The sequence below is a fragment of the Semicossyphus pulcher genome, unplaced genomic scaffold (assembly GCF_022749685.1).
Source record: "Semicossyphus pulcher isolate SPU_LCO1_2020_fin unplaced genomic scaffold, fSemPul1.0.p SCAF_8, whole genome shotgun sequence".
NCBI lineage: Eukaryota > Metazoa > Chordata > Actinopteri > Labriformes > Labridae > Semicossyphus > Semicossyphus pulcher.
The window spans coordinates 6,528,511-6,549,246 of record NW_027211759.1 but is presented as its reverse complement, the minus strand read 5'-3'; the positions used below and the strand labels follow the sequence as shown (position 1 = coordinate 6,549,246).

At 43.3% G+C, this 20,736-nt stretch overlaps 1 protein-coding gene across 1 annotated transcript in view; it reads right to left on the bottom strand.

The window, feature by feature from the left end:
- Positions 1 to 20,736, bottom strand: part of met (MET proto-oncogene, receptor tyrosine kinase) — an 82,035-nt gene that overhangs the window by 45,292 nt on the left and 16,007 nt on the right. The window contains exons 3-4 of the mRNA XM_069686029.1: positions 9,251 to 9,454; positions 16 to 144 (exon numbers count right to left, since the gene is read on the bottom strand). Of these exons, the coding sequence (XP_069542130.1) occupies positions 16 to 144; positions 9,251 to 9,454 (333 nt within the window). The remainder of the gene's footprint in view (positions 1 to 15; positions 145 to 9,250; positions 9,455 to 20,736) is intronic.

The window sequence follows — 20,736 nt, the reverse complement described above, 5'->3', positions numbered from 1 at the left end:
TTTTGTCCAACCCACCTTATTTCCTGTTGCCATTAGCAGAGCTCCATCTGAGTCCTCAGCGTCCAGCAGTGCTACGCTAGAGGAAACAGGTCTCGAGTCCAGGCGGACGTTCACATGAGGAGTGGCAAATCGGGAGAACAGCACCTACAGGAGGACAACACGTCAATGCAAATCATCTTAAAGGAGAATTTATTAATAAAACTGCAAAAACATTGACTTGACTCGGGCACAGCTTAGCCAAGAGTGACAAGAAGCTACCCAACTGAGATCAAGCAGACACATCGAGCAGCCTGATGCGCTAGCTATACCTAAACTATATCTTAAGTGAGGTTGCAAAGTCCGCACAAAACCATACTTTCAAATTCAAGCTAGTTATTTTGATACTAAAACTAAATACTTGCATTTGCGTCAATTCCAATTGACTTGAAACCACTTGCTACACAAAATCCAAGAAGCTAACCGTTAAAATAGCTAATATTAATCACCAAAAAACAAAAAGGTATATAAACTAGGACAAAGCATTAAAGTAAGATAAAAGTTATGTTAAAAAAATCAAGTGGTGAAGCTGAAAAACTGTTTTAAATTTATAGTTGGTAACAAAGTTACCTAAGCCCCCTGCGAAAACATTGCTAGCTAGTTTCTAACATCAAGTTTAGTCAAGTTACAAGCTTTGCTAAAGATTGATGCTACTCATCCTTCAAGCTGTCCCCAATTCTAAAGCACCTACCGTTAATTAATGGAAAACCTTACATCTACTCTGGGCTAGGTGTTAGATTTAGCTTGTGGTTTATACCTATGATGAAGCTAATTCGCCTGGTGCAACCCTTAGAATGTAAACACTGAGCTTAACTAGAAATTAGCTTCAAGCTAGGCTACATTTGAAGTTTTGTGTGGCCAGTACGTGCAGCTAGTGCAGGTAACACACTTCAACATGTTTTAGTTACAAAAACACTACTTGGATATTTGCGGCCTGCCATGATCAGGTTTTGGTTTGGTCAGTAACTTTTAAACTTTTAGACATTTGGCAAAGTTATTTGCGCAGATTGGTACCCCTACATTTCCTATTCATATTTTTAAGTGTAAAAATTTTATCATTCAATCTCCCAACGATCTCCAGTGAAGACTCCATACAGAGGAAAGAATATTGTAAACCTGTATTCACCCATTCAGATGATCTGTCCTGCATTAGGTAGGCTAGATGACACCAAAGAAACAGATCATCATTATCTGTTCTTAGTAGGCCTATGCCGTGCTGCGGCAGATCTATCGTATTTCTCAACAAAATCCTCCCCCAGTTTGTTCTTCTTATGGATGAAACTCTGTAAATAGGCATAAAATGACAAGCAGGCATAATACAATGGCTACATCTGTTTCTGAAGATACACTATAATTAGATTTAATCAAAAAGATGTACTGTAAGATGAGAGGTGCCTTGCCTGAAAGATATTTGGCATTTAGGAAAGGGCGTTTCCATGACAAGGGAAATTTTGGGGTTGTTTTTTTGAAGAAATCAGCACACAGGTCAGCTGAGGATACCTGGTTGCGAGGTGGGATTTTGGGTGGGAACGCTCCTGTTGCTGTGTTTATTTGGAACGCTTCACTATTTTGTTCACTGGTACATACTGTGAATTAAACAAGACTGAAACATAATATGGGGTCTGGAATAGACAACAAAAGATCCACAGAATCACCTGAAGACAAACCAAGCCTCGACAGTAAGGCGTTAACGAGCTTTGGGCGCCGCGCCAGCACACCTTGTCTGGGAGTTGGTGAAGGGAAATTATTTGAGAGATGTCTGGCTCGTGCCTTCAATGCCACGCTTGCTTGAAGCAGAGTTTGGTTTAATTAATTTTATTACAATTTTCCTAATTAGAAAGTTTACCATTTCAGAGGTCTGGAGTTGGATGAGGAACCCATTTAAGTCAGTTTTAGTCCGATTTTAAAGCAGCTTGGAAAACTAAACTTGAATACACATGAAGTTTTTAATTTTTAAGTACCTGCCAATCATTTGGCGATACGTGTTACCAGAGGAATAACCAAGAAGTGCTTTGACAGGGCACTAGTTTAGCTCAGTTGGTTGAGCAGACGCCCCATGTACAGAGGCTACAGTCCTCGACGCACTGATCACAGGTTCGACACACTGGTCTGCAGATCATTTGGTGCATGTCATCCTCCACTCTCTACACCCCACATTTCCTGTCTCTTTTCAGCTGTCCTATTTAACAAAAGCACAAGCCCAAAAAATGATCCGCTCAGTGACCTGATTAGCCGAGCTTGACAAACACTGTAAGAAGAAACAGCTTCTGTAGCTAGCAGTCAAAGGTGACTTCAAACAATGCAGTCTTTGAATATGATCACTGTTTACTTAGCATGTGTAGACCTTGTGATGTAACCAAAAGTAAACTTAGAAAAGTCCAGCTGTTGTAAACCCGACTTAAAACTCTTAAGTACTCCGACTGTTGTTGGATATATTTACGACTAGCTATCTAGCTAATAAGATGTTTTCAAGGTGGTGAAAAGCATAAATTTAATCTTTTGGCGGCGGCGGCTAGCTTTGGTGAGCTTAGTCTTTGTACAAAGGGTAGGGTACAAAGGCACTTCACAAAGCTGCCTAAGTTTATTAAACACACAGACATACATTCAATGTTGATTTTCCTCTACGTCAACAGGCTTGGGGATTAACGAAATACAAGTATCGGTGTTACGTTATTAGGATAGAAAAAAAGGCGACTGTATCCCGGTACAGTTAGAGAAGAAGAGAGGTAATTAGATTACAGATACATTCATTAAAATGGGGATTACTAGCAGGATTACAATTTTGAAAATACATTTTAAATGAAGACGATATGATACCAAAGATTTCTTAACTGTCCGTCTGACCTTCTCTGATAATACCATGCACCTGCACGCACACGTTACCACCCTTCACGTTGACACACAAGTCTCACAACACCGCTCCTCAAAGTTGCCATCAACAGTCTGTGGTTGCCATGGTGCGTGGTGACAAAAATGCTTTCACTTGGTGGAAATGGGAGCATTATAGTACAAGTTATGCTTTCCGGCTGTGAAAATGCTGTCATTATCAAAGGACTCGACATCTAATATAAAGAAACATTTACAGGTAAGGCCAACCGCTAATGTTAGCTGCACAGGATTCCAGTTAAAAATGTTAGCTAACCTGTCGTCTTCTTCTTCTACTACTGAAAAATAGTTTGCGACTGGTGATGGCTGCGGCCGGGATGGTGTGGGTAAAAACACAAGCTCCAGACTGGAACAAGTTTATGGCAGTTTATTTGAAGTTTAAGTGTGAAGTAGTGTGGACAGCATTCTTAAAGTACATTTAAATTTGCATAATGAGCGCTAATAATTTTAATTTGCGCATTACAAAAGTATTGACATTTCTTTTCTCGTCTTTATTTGCAGATTTAGTGTTGAAGTAATCCAAAAGTAACTGAAAGTAATTGGTTACGTTACTATAAAATTGTAATAAATGGATAATGTTACCGTTACATTTTTTAAACAATAAATTAATTTGTAATTGTGGCAGAATATATTTTTAAAGTAACCCTCCCAACTCTGGTCTTCAAGGTAAAACAGTTTGTATGATAGCTTACAGAAAACTAGGCATAGTTTTAATCTGTAAACCTGTGAATGTCCAACGCCGTCCAGGTTGGTAAATACTGCCATGCTGTCTCACATAGATGCATGAGGTAGCGTCTCTTAAGTGTCTATTTCCAGGTCTGTTTTCTCTCTTTCCAACACAAGAAAGTTTGGTTAAGTTTAAGCCCAATTAGTTAAGTTTAGGAAACAAATCTGGTGTGGGTTAAAATTATAACACAACATTTTCTCTTTATCTGACACTGAATTCAAACCTCTTTCTGTGTTAAAGTCCTCCATTGTTCGGCTCATTAATAGCCCCCGACCGCCACCACAAGTGGAATTTAACCACAAAGTTACGACCTTCAAATTGGCTCACAATTCCACAAGTCCATTTCTTTTCATAAAGTCTTAATCGAGAAATGTTTTGGGGCACAGAACAAGGAGATGCAGCTGCAGGGAAAAACACTCTGACACAAATACCAACACACTATTCTATGCCATCTTTCCATCACACATAAATGCACTCTCTCACTCAATAATCACTCTCACACACACACACACTTTCTATACCACACACCTCATATATGTCATAAACACATAATCATAAATGCACATACTCCAGCATAGACACAGATACCCATACACACACTGTTTGCACTGCTCCCACACACATATCCACCCCCCTCCTCCACACACACATGCAGTCAACACACCTGGACGAGCATTTATCATTTGCGGTTACGCTGCAATTACAGGCCTGGGAGCAAACAGAACAGAACAGGGTCTATAATGGGGGTGTGGTTTCTCCGGTTACACAAAGTCCTCAAAATTACGCCACTCCCTCTGTCACACACACACAAACAGACGTAGTTAATGTACACACACATCGTCTAACTGCCATGTCAGGATGGAGCTGCAATGTGATGTTATCCTCCGAAAACAAAGCACTGCATTTATGATGTTAGAAAAACAAATCTGTCTCTCTCTCTCTCTCTCGCTCTCTCTCACACACACACACACACACACACACACACACACACACACACACACACACACACACACACACACACACACACACACACACACACACACACACACACACACACACACACACACACACACACATGCATGAGAATACACACCTGGCTGCCTGTAAACACACAGCAGGGATGGCAGTTATGGTATGTGTGTGATTTATTGTAAACACCATAGAGTGTGCTTAAAGAGCCTCCAGTAAATACCTACAATTCCTGCATTGTAAATTTTAAATGTGATTTTGTTGGTTGTCTGGAACGCCACTCACCCTCGCCTCACCCTCGCCTCACCCTCACAAGCGTCTTGTTTTCCAGCATCATTCCTCCCTCTGTTTGAGCCTCATGATCAACGTTAGCTTTGTAACAGAGAGCATAATGGGGTGGCTTTCCGCTGGGGACGTGGCCATACAACAGGCATCTCTCTGGAGGTAATAGCGGTGTAAATTACAGCTTATTGTATTAAGCAGGCCGGGGGGAAGTTTGGCCCATAAACACTGCCACTGTGTTATTCCCACAGAGGTCCAACTGAAGCCGAGGGAAACACTTCCTGAGCCAGAATGGAGTTCACTGTGGGGCTCTTTTTCTTTCACTGCGTCGGGTCCGTGTTCCCGCGGGTGTCGTCCGCTGGGAGAACACCAGGAAAATGAAATACATGAAAAGTTGACAGGTTCTTTTTATCGTACTAACAATGAAATGAGCTGCCAGAGCCAAGGCGACCGCACATCTAACAGTGCTGTAGCTCAGCTGTGGGAGAGAGCAGGTGCTCCGGTCGGTCATCAGTTTAAATGCAGGCCTTGGAAAATCAGGGAAGGGAAAGTGATTCGAAACTGTAGGCACACGTGGATACCTTAGAGCAAGGAGCTTGTTGGACTATTCCAGTACTTTTTAGGTTAGGAATTAGCTAGTTTTTCTTAAAGACCAGCTCCAGCGAATGTTTTAAGACATATAAAATGCTCTGCTTGAAATAATAAATTGTCTCTGATATGTTTTTTCTGCGTTTAATTACCTTGTAAAAATCCTCCCGTGGCATCTCCTCCTTCTCCCTCATTTTAAAGTCCATCGTTTAGTGGCAACCTGTTGAAACTTAGCTAGCTTGAAATGTAGTAATTAGTAGTAGTAACGTAAGTAGTCAGTAGTGAGTTTGCAAAAATCACAATGACAGTTACAGCTGGCTCGCGCATCGCCGAAGTGGTTGCCATAGGTTGCACATAATGATATGCATAGCGTCAGCCCATCCATTAACGGGATTGGCTCCTTAGGTTTGTGACGTCTCAAACCTGCCAATGTGAAAACGTGTTGTTCAGCCTGTCCTTGGTACACTGCAGTTTAAAAGCAGACCATGTCATGGAGATGACTGCTGATGTTGTCCCTGATATGACTTGTAGCACATGAAAAACACAACACGAAGATGTTTACAAGGTTAAAAACTTGATTTTCACTGGAGGGGGGCTTTAAGACATAGATATGTGTTACAAGGTTACAAGTCAAATCCTCACTCTTTGAAGCATCATCAGATGTTTCCCATGTTTCCCCAAAAGACATGACACCAGATGAAATGCATCGATACCTACGTACACACCTAAGAATTTCTTAAGGTTTGGGATGAACTAAGTGAACTGAGAACTTTTGGAAATTTTAATGCAGGAATGTTTCATCCTCTGCCTTTCAGTTAGGCTACACCAAACGTGAGCCCACCTGAGATGTGTGCAATAATTCCTCATTTTACAGGAAAACTGTGACCAACACATCTTCCACCAGTACAGTGTGTGAGAGTTCATGTCTAATACGGATGTCTGGGAAATAATCAAAACAAACTGAATAAACTGTTTTTTCTTCTTTCCTAATAGGTTTGGCTGACCTGGGCGAAATGATTCATGCCATTCAAAATGATGAAAGTTTTGGAATAAGACAACAGCAAGTAGCCAGTGAACGTTAAGAAATATCAGGGCTCGATTCACCCTCTGTCTCCCCTCCCTTTCTGTCTGAATGATTGGCAGAAAAAACATGATAGAACGTTTTGCTGTGGAGGACAGCTGCTCTGCTCTTCAGACCTCCTAAAACCCTAAAACAAAGAACTTCAGCCAATTCAGCCGCAAAAACAAATCAAAACAAAAACTGAAGGAGGGCCCGGGGCAGAGGGCCGGGGCAGAGGGGGGCTGACGGCGGAGAAACACACAGCAACAGCTGCACCGGACTCTCAGTGAGCAGAAAATGCCGTGCGAGTGGACGTGTCAGCGAAGCCCGCCGTTCACCATTAACGCGCCGTTCGGCTTGTAAGCCCTCCCTGGCACTCCACTACCACTGTCTGTAACCCCCCTTCCATCCCTCCCTCACTTTCTGTGCAGCTGTCGACTCTTTTTCCACGTCTCTCTTGACTTTTTTTTTTCATGCATGTCTTTTTATTCTTGTGTTTCAAAAATACGTGAGGTCATTCGACTTTATGTTTGGTTCCATTTGTCGCGCTTTTTGGTCCGGCATCGGACTGATGCTCCACTCGCTGCACTTTACTCTGCAGCTGCAACCATTGCTTTAATACAGTCAGTTTTTTTAAAAGTGGATGGACCAAGAAACTTAAACAGCACATTAAAAGAGATGGAAAGTGACTACAGTGAGTCACAGACAGATATGCAGCTATGCATGCGAGTCATAATGACTTAATGAAGCGGAATGCCAAAGTCTATATATTACCCTATGACCAGCACTTTCATGAACAAAATACTTCAACTAACGGACCTCCAACCCGCCAAAATCCACATTTAAGCTGCAGGTGCACTGGCACTAAAAGCTAGACATTATTTCATGAGCCAGGTTTTTATTCAGGAAATGTATAAAGCATTTAACACAGATTGCATGATTTGCATGTGTTTATGTAAAACTAAATTTGGGTGAAAAGAGAAAGTTTTGAGACATTTTAAAGTTCAGCTCCAGTCATCTTTTAAAGACAGATAAAATACTCTGCTTTAAATAATAAATTGTGTCTGATATGTTTTTTTTTTCCTGCAAAATACGTTTAATTACCTAAAAATCCTCCCAAGGCATCTCCTCCTTCTCCCTCATTATAAATTCCCCATCTGCATTGGCCCCGCCCACTATGTAAATTTCCAACCGCCCCCTCTGTCATGAAAACAAAACACGTCTCTGCCATCGTTTAGCGGCAACTTGTTGAAACTTAGCTAGCTTGAAATGTAGTAATTAGTAGTAGTAACGTTAACGTTAGTCGTCAGTAGTGAGTTTGCAAAAATCACGATGACGGTTACAGCTGGCTCCCATAGGTTGCATATAATGATATGCATAGCGTCACCCCGTCCATTAACGGGATTCGCTCCTTAGGTTTGTGACATCACAAACCTGCCGATCTGAAAACGTGTTGTTCAGCCTGTCCTTGGTACACTGCGGTTTAAAAGCAGACAGGCCCAGCCATGAAGATGACTGCTGATGTTTTCCCTGATATGTCTTGTAGCACATGAAGAACACCACATGGAGATGTTTACAAGGTTAAACACTTGATGTTCACTGGAGGGGTGCTTTAGGACAAGTATTCAAATGAACATATTTGAGAGACAGTTGCATGAAAGATACTTTTATATTTCAACCAAATAAGGACTGATTTAAACTCTGATTCCTAGACATATTTTGACATACAAATTTTAAAAATCAGAGCTTATTTAGAAGCCAAATACTTGCTTAAACAAAGACTGGCCCAAGACCAGAGTGTCTCTTCTGTCTTCTGTCTGAAATCATCTTTCTAAAGCTTCAAAAACTAGTATTAATGTCAGGGTTAGAATCTAAAAATAGCTTGCAATCAAGGCCTGTGCTCAAGGATGCATATCAAAGAGGACATAACCTTTGTGAAGGACAGAAGAGAATTGCCAGCATGTGCTGACAGTTTTATATGTGAAGTTTTGTCCCTTTTTCAAATCTACCAGAGTGAGTGTGAGTGCTTAACCCTCGCTGTCGTCCAACACTGTCACCTGCATTTGATTATGGTCAAGGTGAGTCTTTATGAGGAAGTGAAAGCAAAAACTTCAACATGATTCAAACTCAGAAAAATAAGGGGCGCCCGAAGGCAGTCAAGGTTTTCTGTGTAGTAAGCAAAAAGCTCGAGCAAAGGGGTCTTAAAACGATTCATAATGTATGCAAAAGTGCATCCCATGACTAAAATCTCCTGCAAGCAGCATAAACAGGTCATGTACAAGACTTTTATAGCAGTTTAAAAACAATCAGGACGGTGGAATCCACTGTTGGTTTGTACAATGAACGACAGAATACCCCGTGTTTGCTCAGATGGTGAGCTTGAATGTGAGTTTTCAGGAGGCTCACTGAGCACAGGTCAAAGGTAAGCAAATTGTGCAAACAGGTTCCCCGCGCTCGGCCGTAAGGTTTCCCCTAACCTGTCTCAGAAGCACCTGCAGCTGACTGTGTGTTGTGTCTCCAGCAGAGAGCTTTCACTCCTCACGTACAAACATCCTGCCGCATTTACATGAACAATGAGAGAGGGAAACCGCGCTGGCCACTGAAGCCTCAGGGGCTCTGTTTATGCCTAACTGCTAGTATTTTCCATGCAAATTAGGCTCCAGCTGCTTTTCAGAGAGGACAGAGCAATGTGAGTTCTTTACCTGAATGTGGCGTCCGTCGGCTGTGCCCAGGTACGCCACTGCACGCCCGTGCACAGGCACCACAGTTATAGAGGTAACCAAGGTGTTAGTCAGCTCTTTGTGCCAGTACTCCAACCTCTGGACGAACTGGGTCACCTGCAGGCGGTACTTGCCCTCTTTTCCTTCATGGATTCCCTCATGTGGGTCACAGTCGTCTGACGAGCTCTGCAAAGAAAGCAAAGGTATCAGTGAGAAACAGTTTCCTGAAGTGAGCTCCAAGAAAAGCAAAATCTACAGTGAGTGCTTCATATTGTAGATAAGGCACGACAAGCTTAGTTAGGTCGGGTTAAACCCTCTGAAAACCTGGCTTAAAAAAGTGAAATGCAGACATGAAATCAACGTTAAGAGTCTCACTGAGCATCCACAAAATCTGGGTGAATATAAACACTCAGAACCGTCAGGAAATCTAAATAAAAAAAGAGCTAATTTTGTTTTTCCTTGTTTGTCCATTTCCCAAGATCATGTGGGCGTGGCCGATCAGGTTTTGATTGACATCTACCTGGCTACACAAACAACAATGGTGCATGTGTCAATCAGTGCAGAGAGCCAAAAACAATGTTTGAGTTGCTGGGTCGCATTCAGAGGAGGAAGCGAATGTGTCACGTAGGCTTCTGACGCTCGGTTCTGAACGCTGCTCGTTGTTACGCTAGAAGAGGAAGAGAGCAAGTCACTCGTTAAAGCAAACCACTGGTCTGAAACGGCTTGTCATCGCTTGTTTGGAGGTTTTCTGGATTTAGGGCACGTGTAGTTAAGCAGGAAAAAAAAATATGCAAAAAGTGCATGAAACCTGCGTCTGCGCCGCAAAGCAACACAACTAACTTGTTCAACCAGCTGAAAAAAAGCACAAATTGCAGCATGAGTATTTGAAGGCCAAGAGGAATAACTTCGCTACTCCCCGTCCTTCTCCAGCGTCAAGGCAGACATCCATAACAGTGATACGACACCATATCCACCCAACTCCCAAAGACACACTGAAATTAACAACACCTTTAGAAGATGCACCAAATCCAGATAAAGAGCCAGTTAAGTCTTAGTTTGATGCAAAATTTGTTTATTTAAATGTGAAAGTAGAATAAAGAAAATGTTAATAATCGTGATCTCAATATGAATTAAATTAAACGTGATGATCATTTAGGCCATAATCCTGCAGCCCTACTTGGAAGCTTATTTTGGGGGATTCCTGTGGCCTTCACATTGAGAAATATTCCTCTCACAGTCGTAAACTTGCATAAGAATAAAAAATCTGAAGCAAGCAGTTTAAACTGCTGATTGCCACACTTATAAGATCATGCACCGTTGAGCATATTCTCCAGGAATTGTCAGCAGGATTGGATCGCTTTATCCAAACAGATTGCTCTCCTCAAAGCTGCTCATGATATATCATGTTGAACTATCTCTTTTCATATCTTTCCTGGTGGGGGAGGGTTAAGAGCCAAGCCTCCTAAGCCCCCCCTCAGCTACTCTTTCATCAGGCCGTGCTCGTAATGGAGGTCCCTGGCGTGATAGTACCTCGAGGGCGAGTGCACGCTTTGTTGAATCGAAGTCTGACGATGGCAGGATTTCATGGGAAACAGCGAGGAGACTTTCATGCTGTTTTTCATTCCACAAAATGCTTTTTTCCCAACTGGGCAACCCCATTTTTTTCTCTACATCCGTCTGCTCACTGGAGTTGAGAACCAGAATCTGTTGCTCCAGCTCCCCACTTTGGTCGCTGGGTTGTGCAGATTGTTGTGTCTGGACCCTTTGGAGCATACAGTGAAAGCACAGACTGTAGCTGAGCTGGATTCAGGGCCCTTTTTTCCTCTATCAATACCCCGCCTCTCCCCTCTCACTGCCCAGCCCTCCTCTCTCACCGCTTCGGCTCTTTTTGTGTTTAGTCATGGCTTTCTGTCCCGGCCTCGGGTTTCATTAATTATTAATGACCCAGAGGGTGGCGGGCCTCTTGTGGCTCTTAAGGTCCTTGACCTGGCTGACTGACCGAGCCTGCGCTTTCAGTTGTTTTCTCAGCTTCAGTGGATGATGACCTCTTCACTGAAGTCCCAGTTGGGGGAGGGCGTACAGGTGGAATTGCCAGAGGATGCTTTAATTCAAAGGTCCTCAAAGTGCCATTAGTGCGTACAGTTTTAGCACAAAACTTCTTACTTGTGACTTTGGTTTTGACCTTTTGCTCCGACCTAAAAGGGTGAAACAACATCTTGTTGCATCAAACAAAGTTGGTTTTAATGGTTTGCAAACTCTGCTTCTAACCTGAATCACTGCCTCAGTCACGAGGCCATTATTCGTGGTCTGTGTGAAACAAGCTGCATCATTAGCATGGATCTCAAAGGGGAGCTTTGAAGATCAGGAGAACAATGGTGGCGTAATAAATCAGAAAAGTTTCTTTCCTGGTGACGTAAGAAAGCCGAGATAAACAAGATCGACTGCACGAAGAGGAAAGCTGAGTACACATGTCGCTAACGGACAGAGGTGGTAATAGTACACACTTCTGTACTCAAGTAGAAGTACAGATGATGTGTATAAAAAGTAGTAGTAGCACTAACGAAGCACGGATACAAAGTACAGGCTCTGAAAGGCTCTAACAGAGTAAGAGTAAATAGTAGCTGCCATTAAGACATTTCTAGCGGCTTTCTGTGCAATGCTAACTGAACTCATATTTGGGAGACTATTAAACTTTAACTATTCTAACTGGCTGATTCACTTTCATCCATGTTGCTAAAAGTTTTCCCCTATTTATAGAGAGGACAGTGGTTAGTGTTGGAAACAGGGGAAGAGAGTCACTCAGCAAAGGGCTGAGGGCGGAGGTTGAACCCAGGGCCACCACATCGAGGACTGAGGCCTCTGTACACGGGCCACCGATTTAATATAAGCTAAACCGGGGCCCTCGTCTGTTTCATCTTGGCGTTTTCATCATATTACGTTACATGCTCATTGTCTTTTCTATGCGTCAATGTCCCATCCATTTAGGTTGAAATCAGTCGTGATGTTAAGAAGGAGGTGCGCAAGGATGCTAAATGAAAATGATAATCCCCTCAACAGCATTTAAGCTGACGTAAAGAGCCCGTCTCTAAAATATGAGCAGTAGAAAGTACAGATATTTGGGGGGTAAAAGGAAAATGTCAAATCATAGTTCAGAATAAATAAAGTACAGATGCCTAAAAACCCTCCTAAAGTACAATAAAAAGTATTCGTATTTCGTTACTTCTCACCTCTGCTAACTGTCGATCACGCAACAACAAGGGTTCAATTCCTGAAGGTCAGTGGCTGCAAGAGTTAAGTCAAAGGAAAATGTGGAGGAAATCTGAAAGCTGGCAGAAAAGATGGATGTTATTATGCCAAAGCCACAGCTGCGTGGTCGTGCAGCCAGCTGATCTGAGGAGGAGAAATACTGCCAACAGGACGAGAAATGACAGCTTGTGACTGAAGTTGATTTGAATTTGGATGAAGATTACGGACACGTAGGACGAGAGGAAGGTTTGACAAACTCCAAGAGCAACCTTAACCTAGAAATTTACTTTATTATACCGCCTAACCTCTGTTTGCACTTTCAGAACAGTCCGGCTATAGCTCTGAGCACACATGAAAAATCTGCCAAAAGTCTTCTCCCTTCTGAAAACTGGAGCAGCTAGAAGTGTCATCGCTTGAGAGATTATGCCACGCGGCTCACAAAACAGGCCCTGGGCTGATTATTTTCAGAGCAAACAAACAGGACTTTGGGGTGTTTGTTGAAGCGGAGCAGGACGATGGGAGGGAGGACTGGAAAGGTCGGAGGCATTCCTCTAACTCTGCTAAGGTATTCCCGAGGATCAAGGCAATGAAATTGGACAGTGGAAAGGCTGTTTTGACAAGCTTTGTTTGAAGCTCTGCTGCTGTTATCCCTGGCTGTCTCTTGGCACGGAGACAGAGAGTTATAGAGGACGTCATATTGACACGGACATGGAGGAACACGGGCCTCTCAAGAAAGTTTAACACAATGTTCAATAAAGACCTTAAATACAAGTTTAAACCAAATGCTATCGACATTCACAGAAGGCGTACATACGTTTACGGCGAGCTTTTCACAGCAAGCTTTCAAGCTAAACAACGTTTTCTAGGATGGGAAGTAATGAGAATGTCAATTAAAGTGATAAAAACAGGTTTGTGTAATTAATTGCCTTCCCTCGCTGTAACGCTGACCTCATTTGAAGTTTCAATTTAAAGGAACTCTCGTGTTTCTTTCATCCACTGGAGGATTAACAGTGTCTGCAAGTGCACCTGATGTTCGACATCTCTCAGGCCTTTTTGTGAATGTGTCTCTTCGCAGTAGAACAGACACCATGGGGCAGGTACGTGAAATATTGTACACCTTTTTGCCCTGTAGTTAACCAGCAGCCATTGTCCCCAAAACAACGACGGGCCGATAGGGTTTCAGTGTCGTGGAGCCCCTAAACCCCGTGGCACTGCTCCGGAGAGTCAGGAGGCGGGGGTGAAAGGTGATCCGCGTGGTCTAATGTGTTCATACTCTCACTGTGGCCCCTGGGTCCTGTGTGAATACACACACTAATGCCTGAATTATAAACTGTGGACTTGGTTACTGGCAGGAGAGGATCTGGATGCTAACTCTGGAACTGCGGTGCAAAAATAGGGTAAAGGCGCTCCTGCTAATGTACGAAAATACACATCGTGCTGCAGAGGCTTAGCCCCGAGTTAGCAGACCTGCACACATGCACCAACCCGCGGAGTCTGTCTCGCTGCAGGACGCTCAGCTGCCTCTCTCTCTGGAATAACCGACCTTTGACCCATGGATTGCATGTGCAATTGTGCTCTCCAGACAGCGGAGTGGTTTGGTTGTCGCTGGGGTGTGTGGAAATGCATTTTTAAGAGAAAGTGAAATGCAAAGGAATGTGGAGGGCACATAATGGTCTGTGTGCGTGTGTGTGCATGTGTTGACGGGGGCTTGGTGGTATTGTTGCGGTAATGTTGGGACACACATTACAGTCCTCCACCTGGACTCAGTGTGCACGTTACTCTGCAACCTGACCCCCAGTGGCTTTAAAAGCCTTGACGTGTGTGTGTCTGTATAAGCACACAGGTGGCTGCATGCAGTCATGTGTTAATGTATGTTTGCATGTGTGTGTGTCGCTGTAGGGGACTGTCAGGGTGTTAGGGGCGGTTAAGAGAGTGTGAGAGAAGCCGACAATAGAGCGAGGACAGACTCTGGCGCTCGAGTGCAGCTGGCCTCGCCCTCAAGTGGCCCCCCAGACGCCAGGCTGGACCACAGGTCTGCGTATGAAGGGGCCCTGAGGTGGTCTCAGCAATGGCCTCGCACATAAACAGGTCCAACAGTGGACGGGGAGATAATAGGTGGAGATTGTATCACTTTCAACAAAATTTACTAAGAGTGGACTGGAGGGAAAAGATGGATTATATGTGGATATATATGATTCTCAATCTAATGTACTTGGACTGGAAGCATAATTAAGTTTCACATCCTACATGAGTACTGTTGGACTCATCTGGCATGTATGAGTGTTATCTAAAATATGTACTGTTCTGTAAACGACAGTCATCATGGTGGCACTTGTGTGGCTGTCTCGGTGAAGCCATGCAGCAAACCGGAGCTTTCTAAAATCACTGGTTTTCCGAAAGACATCTTTCATTTTAAGTACCACGAGTGTTTGGCAGCATCCGAGGCTGCTAACAGCAACTACAGGGAGGTCTGAGCATGAGGGGCAAGATAAAATCATGCACAGCAGTATAAAAAGAGAAGTACACTCGAGTACTTTCAAAATAAAGAGTCCCCCAGTCTTTAACCGTTTACACACAGAGAAAAATGATGGTGCCCCTGATGACATGTTGCATCCTCTCCTGTGAAGGAATGCAGTCTTTACATTATTCATGCTCACAACATGTAATTTCCATTTCATGTTTACTTCATGAACATTTTTGAGCCTGTGTTGGGAAAGAAGTGGGAAGGAAAATCCTTCGGTGTCAGATTTAGTTTTATATTTTGTCCACAATGATGCATACAAACTTTAATGACAATGCTGCCAGTATGAAAAGGAGCTTTATAGAGGCCTGAAGAAACAGAGGCTTCATTAGTTTCGAATAGTTTTCTCAAATTGCGCTCAAGTTGTTTATCACACACCGTCACAAGACTGTTCTTTTTTAAGCAGATAAATAAACCATGAAATCAACACGGACTAAAACAGTTGTTTAAATCAGTGTTGGACAGAACATCAGCTGGGGCTGCTAGCTTAGCGGCTGCTAACGTTACTGTTGTTACTAGCCTGTTTTAAGCTTACTCGTTCATCATTCAAGAGATTTTAAACTGGAGCTGAAATGTTCACAGAGGTCTCAGAAACAAAGTAGCCCTTATAATAAAAACAGATCAAACCTCTGACTAAATCAGTTTTTTGTTTAAATCAGTGTTGGACAGAACATCGGCTGGGGCTGCTAGCTTAGCGGCTGCTAATGTTGGCCTAGCTTGTTACTAGCCTGTTTTTAGCTTACGTGTTCATCATTCAAGATATTTTAAACTGGAGCTGAAATGTTCACAGAGGTCTCCTCCTCTCTAAAAACAAGTGGACCTCATAATAAAAGCAGATAAAACCTCTGACTAGCACAGTTTCATGTTCTCATCGGCAAAGCTTTATTGGCTACGGGCCAAGCTGCTGCTAACTTAAGCTCACAATCCTTCCAGATGATTAAATCCTTCATGAGGTTAATTAGTCAACTCGTCAACTAATAATGTTTTAATGTCCTGCATGAGTGATAAAAATGGCAGACTGACTGATTGTGATGCAGGTCAATCCAAAGAGTAAAAGCGTCCATAGTTGGGGCGGAGGTTTAGCTCAGCGGTTAAAATCGCGCGGCCCATGTACAGAGGCTAAAGTCCTTGGTGCGTCGCCATGTCATCCCCCACATCTTCCCCTGTTTGCGACACTATTCACTTTCCTCTCACTTAACAAAGGCATTAAAGTCCCAAATAAATTAGACCACAATCCTGTATGAAGACCGTTTAACCTTTCAGACCTACTTCCCACAAACAGCCATCCAGAATCGCTCAGATCGTGGTGATTATCTCCTTTATTTCTCTAAGATGTAAAACAAATCACTTCCTGTTTAAATCCGCTATCTGACCAAACCTGAATTTCCATGCAATGCTTGAGCAGGAGTGTATTCAAACCCCTCTGTCCCCCCAAACCCACCCACTCACCCTTCCCTCCTGCCAGTTAAAATTCGACTAAACACCTTCCTCTCCTTTTTCTATTTCCTTTACTTCCCTGCGCACACACACAAAAACACACACTCTATTTTAACAGTTCTCCAGGACACAAAGGAAAAATAACTTTCAGCCCCTCGGCATCCTTAAATCTATCTGTATGAAACCTGGCCCGCTGACTAATGATCCTCCATCTCCTTGGCTTCCAATAAGAAGCTAAAATATCATCCGTCATCGCTGCTTGACACTGCAACTTTTTTCCTGCATGTATCAACATATTTTTCTCCTTCTCCTCGCAGATTCAGGGGCTTTCGAAAACAAGGAAACAAGGGGAAAGGTGATGGACTGCTGAGTTTGGCGATCAGAGGCCAAAAGACACTATTTCTGCTCGGTCTGAGAACTTCTTTGATGATCTTTCTTACATTCTTCCGATGAGCTTTGCAGAGTTCTCCTGCTAATACACAGCTCGGTCAGACTGACACAGTAGCTAAAGTTACAGTCTGCAGATCAAAGGGAATTAAAGGTCAGCCCCTTAGGACATTCTTACATTCTGAGACAGGGATGAGATATTAAAGAGGAATATTTCTGGGAAAGCCTCTGAAATTAGCCAATTTCGGCTGTATTTACATACCAGATTTTTCCGTCTATGATTGATGCTATGTTACATCCTTGCAGCTCCTATCCTAGGTGTTTCATAAAAGCTCCAGACACATGAGATACATTTCACCGTATAAACCCCGGCTCGTCGTGCTTGGCTTGCACTTTCCGCATGAAACGTACAGTAAAACGTTCCCACCGGACTCGCGCTCTCCTCCCTGACTTTTATTTGTTTAAAGACTGAGGTCACAGAGATACTTGGGATGGGATGCTGTGGCAGGAACCCTCATGATGGTTATAACCGGCTGCTTGTGATGTAAGCGATACATGATTGTAAGCTTATGCTACAGTTGCACTTCTGTTAGGATGTCCAAGAAGCCCCAGTTGAATTCTGTATATTCGTTTTGTTGTAAATCAGATGTAGTTTTGGCTTCTATCTAAAATAAGAAACCTGCTAGAGTCTTCTTTCTCTTTGCAAGAGATGTGGACTTGAGAATTGGTGACTTGGACTCGAGTCAACTCAACCTGGAGTGGAGATATATAGATCCCAACGGGAAAAAGAGAAACAAATACATAATGGATGCCTCTGGATGTGACTCCCCCACACGCCTCCTCTTAATCCTTCCTGGTTGCACTGTAACCAAATGAGAAATGACACGGGGTAATTGTCCGGGTGCAAATGAGCGCTGCATCATTCTTTGCTTTTTCAGCCTGCACATTACTCAATCGGGACGTTATTTAGAGCATTAATGTCTTCCCGGGGTCAGATCAATCTCTAAATCTGACAGCTAAGTGGAGCCATCACTTGTATTTACTGAAGGAGCTGCCAGTCCCACATGTGCTCTTAATTAGAGAAACACATGGACGTAAAAGGAGGGAGGTGATTTAGTGTTGAGGCACCAATCATCCACTCGCATGTCTTTATTAGCGTTAGCATCGACCTCTCCTTTAGATCACTACAGTCGGAGGGGGGTTCAAAAGTACAGCTGCTGCTCAGCGTGCAGCCACAACAGATTCACTGAAAATGTCAAAATAAGTGCTCCTCTGCGCCGAGGAGGTGGACCGTCTGATTTGAGGCGATCACATGCACACAAGTGAAAAGAAGATTCGAACTGACATTTTTTAAGGTAATTCTGCCAGCTCTCTTTATTTTCCAGGATTCCTGCTTCGTAGCAGTCTGGAATAATCAAATCCATCCACTGGTGCAGACACTTGGCAGAACCTTCACAGTGAAGATTTCACTCTGAGCAGAAAGTGCCAAAAAAGCTCCTCTGGCCGGCGCGCTACCTTTTAAAGCATACAAGTGGCTCTCTTTGCTTCTCTTTTTTTTTTATCATCTGATACGTTTGTTTTTTTGGAGACTGGACAGCGGAGGCTCACACACGAGGTGAGGCAGGAAAACAGCAGCTGGAGAGCTGCGGACCAACAGCAGCCGTTGAGGAGCAGCCAGATAACCTCAGGTTGTAAACAGCAGTGACCGGCACCTCAGCAGTAAGACAGCTTATCAACACAGGGTCAATATAAGGTCTGAACACACGGGCCTCCTCTTCTCAGCAGCGTCTCTGCCTGAAACGAAACACTGGCAGAGACGCTGCTTTCATGCTTATGGTAGATCTCAGATCAGAGCCAGATGAAGAAAACCAAACAAATACGAGTGCAATGATACCGAAGGAGCTGGAAACTGAACTGCAGCTCCATGGAGGAAAATGCTCTAATGTGCATATGTTCTGATTTGTCCCTTCTGTGACGCGGCACAGCAAAGCAAATGCATCACCCCGGCAGCTTTGCACGGAAACCCACAAAGCTAAATATAATCCAGAGGAACACGAGCAGCCAAAACCTCATCAAAAAAACTTCAGAAAACACTCGTTTTTTTTAATGGAAGCAGATCTTTATGAAGTCACCATAAAATATTTCACTGCCTGTCGTGACAGCTTGCAGTCTGCAGAGCCTATATACTGCATGACCAAGCAAACAACAGCCAGCGCGGCTGCTGTCCTCAGAGAGCTGACCGTGAGCAAAAACAACGCAGCACTGTGCTACTTTCTACACTTGTAAAACTCCTGAAAGGTAGCACCTGGCTCTGCAGTGTTGCTCAACCTCCTTCTTGCACACTTGTACTCAAATATATCACAGATCTTCTGGGATCAGGCTCAGAATAATTCTGCAGCATCTGCTTGTGCTCTCTTACTGAGCCACCAGGCCTGAAGCCAGAATTTTTCATGCTCAGGACCGGAGGATCTTTATTCATTATAAGGGCCCGGTTCCACGTTTTACTTTGAAAAACAACGTGCGGGCTGGAAGGTGTGTGACGCAACCGCACAAAGACAATGGTTTCTTGAGCTGAAGGCAAACTGGCAATCATATTTTCCCCTAAACAATAAAAACAATAATTTAGTCAGGTTTGCCATCATAACAGAAATCCTTTGGTGTTCCTGTAAAACTTTAATAGCAAAAAACTGTTTTGGAAAACCATTAAAAATCTGACTTTTAACAGTAAAAAGCAGCATTCCTTTCCCAGAAAAGCTACTCATCCCTCTCAGGTGTGAGCTTGCCCTCCTCCTGCAGTGATTCAAGCCAGCATCACAGAGGAGGATAAGATCAGAGCCAGTCTGCGGTGTCCCAGGGATTGTAGAGATATAGCTCCTCTGTTTGTGCTGCATTGTTCGGGAGCGCAGCGGGGTGATAAAGCCCGTACAAGAGTGCGGACGCAGAGGTGAGGAGGAGGAGGGTTTCTTCTCTGTTTGCCGCCATTACTTGAGCACACATCCAGACACAATCCTCTGCCTGCATTGTGTGGGGATTACTGGTTGAATGGAATGGGGGGGATTAGTCGTCATCAGAGGTGAGACTTTCCTCTGGAACTTCCCTTTGGTTAAAACATGTCGGTAACTTGATTGGTTATCTGCCTGTTCAGGAAGTACGTTGGAAATGGTTGATAGAGGGCTGCAGGTCCCTGCTAGTATAACAAATTGCCCACATCAAAGAAACTTAAGGGTCACTTCGTCCTCTCTTTAACTTACCTCTGTTGGTGTATAGACACGCAGATGGTTAGGTTTGATTTCTGCTTTAACCCTGATACAATGAAGGTCAAGGGAATTTCCCTTGTGTTTACCAGGGTATCAAAAAGTTCAATTTATAGTAAACAAATATTCAAAAGCAGCATGTTTTTGGAACCTGTTTATCTAAAAGCAATTGTCCCTGTTAAATCTTGAACAATTTCTGATCATTTCTGCAAAGAAATGTCGATTTAAAAATAATATTTTTAATCTAATTCCACTTTTTCTAAATCTTCCTCGTAAAGTTTGTTAATGTGAGCCATCAGTTGAGAAAACACTGAGTAATTTGCATGGCAGGCGGTAAACTTTACAAACCGAGTATCATAGTGACCCGATCCTGTTCAAAACAAGTGGGTTTAACACTAAATAAAGCAGTTCAAGCTTCATGTTTCACACTGTGATAGCTGTGGAGTAGCTTAGCATAATTTACAGTTAAAAAAACTCCATGTTTCTCACACTGGTGCTCTGTGCAGGCCCTCATACAGCCTCTGCTTGAAACGACTCAGTCAGCTTTGTCCCTTTAGAACCCCCTCCCCTACAAGCCTGCCTTCTTCTGATTGACCAGCTCTCCAAAGCCTTGTGACATCACA